The sequence below is a fragment of the Aristolochia californica genome, unplaced genomic scaffold (assembly GCF_029961685.1).
Source record: "Aristolochia californica isolate CCGP_79_NKW_82.1479 unplaced genomic scaffold, dmAriCali1.0.hap1 SCAF_15, whole genome shotgun sequence".
NCBI classification, from domain to species: Eukaryota; Viridiplantae; Streptophyta; class Magnoliopsida; order Piperales; family Aristolochiaceae; genus Aristolochia; species Aristolochia californica.
In genome coordinates, this window is record NW_027181826.1 from 3,814,526 (window position 1) to 3,821,329 (window position 6,804).

Genomic DNA, 6,804 nt, shown 5'->3' on the forward strand with positions numbered 1-6,804 from the left:
AATCCAAAAGTAAATGGAGGTGCTCTAGGGCAACATAGACATAATATACAATGAATGCTTTAGAACTCATATTTACATTCTTTTATAGTGCACTTCCCACTTCAATGAAGGTACAGACTTTAAGTTATAGGCTTATTAAGTTGTTGAATAGCAAATAGACATGAGAAATTAAGCTCTTCAAATCAAGCCGCAGCAGCAGAAGATGGCAGAGAAGGTCAAACTCCACTTCGATTCTCTCGCCCCCAAGCGCCCAAAGAAGCCAAACAGAAGCGAAGCCACTCTCCCAGACGAGAGCGACTACACATCCTTCGTCACCGACGAAAGACCTCCCCGAGTTCCAACACCTTCACTCACTCAAATCTCAAACTCAAGTGAGTGTCTTCTCGTCTTTCCTACTTTCCATTTGGCTCTGTATTATGGTTTATTTCTTGAAAATCACTACCATCCTCAAGTGGCGATACATTGGGATGTCACATCCAACCCTGCACATGAAGAATTCAATCGATAAACAACATCACACGGTGAGTACAGATCAGATTCCTGTGTTTCCGAATCGCTTTCTCTGCGTCTGGTTGATCCAACGCTGGTTTACTTCACAGACGGGAAGTGGGTTCATAGAGGTAGTGATTGAATATGTTGAAGATGGAGATAGTTCCACTTTCTCGGCTACAGGGAGTCGACGGATGGGGTAGGACTGTTTTGAGCATGAGAAGCAACCCTGCAACAAACGAATGGATTCCGAGAAGAGATAGAGAAATAAAATGAGGTGCATATGTAGATGGTTTCAGGTCGGAGGGCTCATATCCCTGAAACTTTTCAACGTTTTGGGAGGCAGCGGCCAGCGAGGATAAACTTATCTTTTACCCTGTATTCGGTCTGTTTGCTTTTTGAGTGAGAAGATGGGAATATATGTCTCTTCTGGAAAGAACAGACGAGATATAGATGAATTTCTGTCACCGGTTTCTACTTTAATAATAGTAAACTCGAGAGTGGGGTGGGTGCCTAATCCATTAATCTGGCGTTTATTTTATATTTTTCTGTCGGCCGGAAAGCTCCATCTTGCATATAGACGTGCGACGTACTTGGTCGGTTCACGTCTAATCTTTGAGAAGATCGATGTGACTCCGAATCTCTCGTGAAAAGGTACAAACGGCAGAATGCGATTATTTTTAGTTATATTAGTTTTTTTTATATTAAGCTATTTAATTGCGTTAAGAATTATTGTTTTCACTTTGGGTAATGAGGATAAATGTGTGTTTAATTATAATTAGATTTTATTATTTTCTCTATAGGGTTTATGTATCCATATTACAATAAGTTAATGAAGTTTTTCTTATTTTCAAAAATTCAATATGGTATCAGAACAGGTTTTGTGAGTTGACTCGATCAACCGACAAAGATAATATGATCATTTTCTGATCTATTATCTCTAATAGTTTAAGTTTGTATTCTATTTTTTTTCACTTTTAAGTTCCAATATCCATTGTTTTCTTGACATTCTCACCTTCATACTAAGTTTTTGATATTGTCAATTATATATTAATGAAAATATATTCGAGTCGATTTTCTAACGCAAAACGAATTTTGGAAATCGGAGTTTTCTACAAAGATAAATCAATATTTAAAGTAGCAAAGGTCAGATTACAAAAGAGGTTTTGAACAGTAACAAAAAACTTCAAATTTCGAGTCGTCTTATGCTATCAAAACGAGGATTTACAGGGAGAATTATATATCCAAAGAAAGATTTGTAAGTATGTTTTCTTAACTATTCAACCAATTACCAATCTGAGTTTTCTAGAGGGAGATATCGATATTGGAAGAGTCAATGGTCATGCAGGCCAAAGAAGAAATAATACTCAGGTCGGCCAAATTATAAATTTCGGAAATATATCAGCTTCTTTATCTCAAAATAAGTATATTTTATGAAGAGAAATTATAATTAGATGAAAATTATTGAAGTCTAGTTTCAGAAGAAGAAAATTTCATGTCAATCTTATCTATATTTAAGGAGATATTCACATTGCAGTCGGTAAAGGTCAAGATACAGAATGAAGAGAATCAAGAAGTCATAAAATATTCAAAACAAATATTTTTATGTCAAACTAGATATCAAATTAAATATATTTGAGTTTAGTTTCTTTATCAACAAATAGTTTATGATTTTGAGCTATATTTTTGTAGATATTGATATCAGAAGTATCAAAGGTCATCTAGACATTAACGTGATTTGAGTTTCTTTTTCTCCTAAAATCCAAGTTTTTTAGCCTTATTTGTCTTTTAATTATAAATTTTAGTCAAATTTAATCACTTCATGATGTTCTCATCCAATATATGCAATATCTTGCGTCAATGTTGTTTTCTAGTTTTGTGTTTTTGTTACTTAATTGTATATCTTCCGCATAGTTAACTACGCAAAATTGTGATCACCGCAAAAAAGTTATACTTGGTCAAGTTTATTCTACCTTTATAGTCTCCCCTAGTTGTATAATCGTCTCCTTCTGATTAAAGTTGTTTTCTTCAAGTATTTTTTTAATTTATCACATTGTGTTTTTATCACTTCAGAGCAATGTTTAGACCAACTACTAAAAAGTATAAGAGTATGCCCAACATCCAACTTGAGTCAAGTCTTTTATTCTTCACCCAATAGGTGATTCGTGTTTGAACTACTCTTAAAAAGTGAATAGTTTTTTTTTATCCCTAAATTTGGCTACTTTTCTGTTTTTAAAATTAAACAGAGTATTTTTTATACTATGACCGTTTTGACCGGTGAATGAAGTTTTATTGTACGGTAGGAGTGATTTCTTCTCCAATATTGTGTTTTATCTAAGTTGGGCCTCTATGTCCTTTTTATCTCTAACATGAAGAGGAAAAATAGAAGAAGTACAAAAAATAAGAATTATATTCCACATGTTGTAGTAATTTTTTCGTTACCAAAATATTCAAGATCGGTGGAGCATAAAAGATAAAGTTTTTGCATTTATAAAGAAGTTTTTATACCAATTCTCTAGGTGTGCGGATTCCAACAATTAAAAGATTATTAGCTGAAACGAATATATCTATATAAATGCCAGCCAAGGAAGCTAAATAAGAGATTAGAGAAAACGGCATCGATGAGCATTTCCTGTAACCACAAGCAAGCCGATAGAAGTAAAAAACCACTGCTCTCATGACACAAGAGTGTCCCAGTTGCAATTGTGAACATGCGTCATTTGAAATGCTACATGTTTACATTCAACTTGGAAACTCGTTACGGTACTAGAAACAAAGATCTATGCAGTCCATACTGTTGCTCTTCGCACAGACAGGAAACAACGACGAACGACAATTACTCAGTTATTTTCCATCTCCGTTGTAAGATCTGTCACTTTTTTTTTTTTTTTTGAAACTTCTGTCACAAAATTTCTTGAAAGGGAAGACTTTAAAAGTGTATTGTGGGTTCCTAAGGGTATCTTAGCTCTGAAGTAGTTATAAAAGTAAGCATCTGGCATAAGCACAAAAGCATAAGAAGAGTTACATCCAGTTCACAAATGGAGTTTGATGCAATACACTCAAGACATGGGTTTAGAGAATGATTCTTTTCACAACCATAAACTTCTAGGATTCAAACGATAATTCAAGTGGTAACTGCATTACTGTGGAACCAATACTGTATTTTGCTCAACCCTTCAGGCAACTCTTCCTGTAGAATGGATGCAATCCACATCGTGTTTGCAGCTTACAGAGAAGAATTACACTTGAGCAGCAACAACCATTGCAGTGCGAATAGGATGATGGGAACCATTCAGCCAAGCCATTGCCCAATTAAATCAAGTGAAATAATCAGGTAAACCCACCTAAACTCTCTCCTCTTTCCCCTGTTCTGTTGCTCAAGAAAACAGAAATGCCTAGCTCATTTCTCCATCTAATGAAATACCCTTACTTAATCAGAAGAGCAGATCAGAGGAAGATGTAGAAGATTCTTGGCACAGGACCAAAAATGTTTGCATTGATGATAACTAAAGTCCCAATACAATGCTGGAGAATGAAAAGTCTGGATGTTAGTCTGGTGCTGAGTAAAGAAATTGAAGGTTTATGGACTCTAGAAACTAGAGAAAAGAAAGTGAGGACTTGTGGTGACTCAAGAAACTATCCCTCAAGTAAGGAGGTCTGCTTTGAGGTACCTATCTAAATGCCAAAATAAGGCGTAGGAGAACTTTACTTGTATCCTTTCTTTTTGTGTGAGAAACTTGCATATGTATAAAAAAATGTCATGGAAAGAAATGATTAAGGTCTGAAACATTCTTGCTTAAACTTGGACTTACCAAAGGGCTGCACCCTTGGCTTCCAAGAAAGAGATCACAGATTTTTGCACAGAAGCAGCCAAGATCCTTCATGTAAAAATAAGAAATCCCAGGCCATGCAGCTGGGTTTGGAATTACGACATAAAGTAGAAGACTAGTTGCTGCATTAAATTTGGATTAGACGCTTCCTACACTGGATAAACTTGGGAATGCTCAAAGAGAAACTGGATAAAGTTAAATGGGAAACATAGAAAGGAACACAACAAACTTATGTGCACTTTGTGATGAAAGAAATAGAGAAGGGAAGAACAGCTAAAGAGAGCTGTTTAAGCTCTTTAGAATCCTTCCAGCAGGAAACATGTCCTTGACTTCCTTACAGACCAGAATATGAGTAGATATTAAAGTTGTGACAATTAAATCAAGCACTCTGTTAGGTGATTGATGCCTCAGTCTACAAGGTCACAATGTCTTATCCAGATGATTAATAAGAATCAAAAGCTGCAAAGCTGGTGATCTGTAATGTTACTGTTGTTGGTCCTATTCTTTCACCAGCACAGGTAAAACTTAAAAGCTAGCGGTATCTTTTGATAGATATATATAAAAAATGATGTCCTGCTATGAGGTTCTCAAAAGAAAAAAAAATACAGGACTCATTAACCACATTGCTGCAACTCTTAACACAAGTTATTAAAGAGAACCTCCACTTCACTGTTCACACATTTCTGGTCTAGAATGGAAGGCTACTCAGAATTCTCTAGGAAAGTTAACTTAAAGAAGAATGGAAGGCTACTCAGAATTCTCTAGGAAAGTTTAACTTAAAGAGCTGCAACCGAACCTTCCAGTTTCATTATCAAAATTCAAGTAATGGTGCAGAATGCTATCAGCTGATGGTTTCAGTAAAAAGAAAAACCAACCTAAAAATCCATTGATGTCACCGCGAAAGAAAATGATCTCATAGAAAGCGCCTTCAATTAAATATGATGAGTAATAATAACACCGGATTGTGTTAAAACTGAAACATCTGCCTCCCAGCCACCTATTTATGTCTGTTCTCTGTTTCCCTTATAATGCAAATCATTTCTTATAAACTACAGTTACATTGGCTCAACAAAATCTATTTAAAAGATCTAAAAAAAAAGATCTATACTTAGAATTACTAATGTAATTTAAGATATTCAAATGAAAAGAGGGTGAAAGGGAGCACACTCAAAACAATAAAGAGAGAAAAGAAAAAAATCTAGTTAAGATTTTAATTTTCTGCATACATTCACAACAACCCCAAATCCACATAATCGATGCAACAAATCAGAGAAATCAAATCGAAACCCATAACGAGATCGATCACTACTATACGATATTAAAAAATTCTACCACAATTCAAATGTCTTGCAAACATATTCCACAAATACAAACAAAGATTCGATATACCATAAGAACATGAAGAATACGGTATTACGCTTGAGACGATTCGGATCCGAGAGACGAGATTTCCTCACTGATAGCCGCGGTAGGCAGATTCTGCACATTGTCCGCCGGAGACGAAGCACTAGCCTTGGCTTTGACCGCCTCCAACATCCTCTTACTGATCTCTTTGGAGTAAAACTGTAAAACCTCGATCCCCGTGTCGTCCGAATCGGGGGCTCCGCCGGTACGGGTGCAGTCGAAGCGCGACGCAGCTGCGGCAAACGCCTCGTCCTCGATGATTCTGGCAGTGGCCGCCGCCTCGTCGGGCGCAAGGGAACCGTAGCGCTTGGAGAGGATGGAAGGGGCAGAAAGGGTATCGACGAGGCGGTTGACGACGGCGTCGCGGGTGCGTTGGCTAGGAGGCCAGATGCTGAAGGAGAAGCTCACGTTGGAATCCTTGGCCGGCTTTGAATCATTGTGGCTTTCTTGGTCGGATTCGACTGCCATCGTCGTGGGACCCTGGTCTCGTGGCCTTCCTTCCCCGACAGTCGTTTCAGAAATGTAGAGACCATTGCCAGAGACTAGTTACCAGAGACTTTATACGGATGGGTGGAGACTTGACTGTTTGGACAAAACATGAACCTTGTCACGCAGCCATTGGTTCAAGTGAATTGCAACATTATACATAATATAATAAATCTGGTGTTGATATATAATCACAAAAGTTTCAAGATTAACCAAAGACCCACCTAATGTGAAACTATTTGAAATTAGATTCCAAACAAATCTTATAATTAAAAAAAAAATATATGATCAATATACTCACATTCTAAATTGTATAAGGGGCCAAGTGAATGCATTTTTCATTAGGGAATATGATCCTTACTGGAACGGACTTCTCTGTGTCTTTGATGAGACACTTGGTCCTCGTTAGTACCCCTAGTTAGAATTTTATATCCTAGGAAAAGCTAGAAATATTTTTCCTATGATTCATAATTCCAAGAAACATTCAAATAAAAACCTATTAGTGCCTTTTTCAGGGTAACAAATAAAAATTAATAATCAATTTCATACATTACCATAATCATCCGACAATTTTGTAGTAAAATAAAATGTCAAA

The 6,804-nt window shown here is 36.5% G+C and overlaps 1 protein-coding gene across 1 annotated transcript; it reads right to left on the minus strand.

Annotated features, from left to right (window-relative positions):
* Positions 1-5,497: 5,497 nt before the first annotated feature.
* LOC137952032 (MFP1 attachment factor 1-like) lies at positions 5,498-6,243 on the minus strand. The gene has a single exon (XM_068799090.1). It carries the CDS (start codon positions 6,189-6,191, stop codon positions 5,733-5,735), a length of 459 nt encoding a protein of 152 aa, XP_068655191.1. The 5' UTR covers positions 6,192-6,243; the 3' UTR covers positions 5,498-5,732.
* Positions 6,244-6,804: the final 561 nt, after the last annotated feature.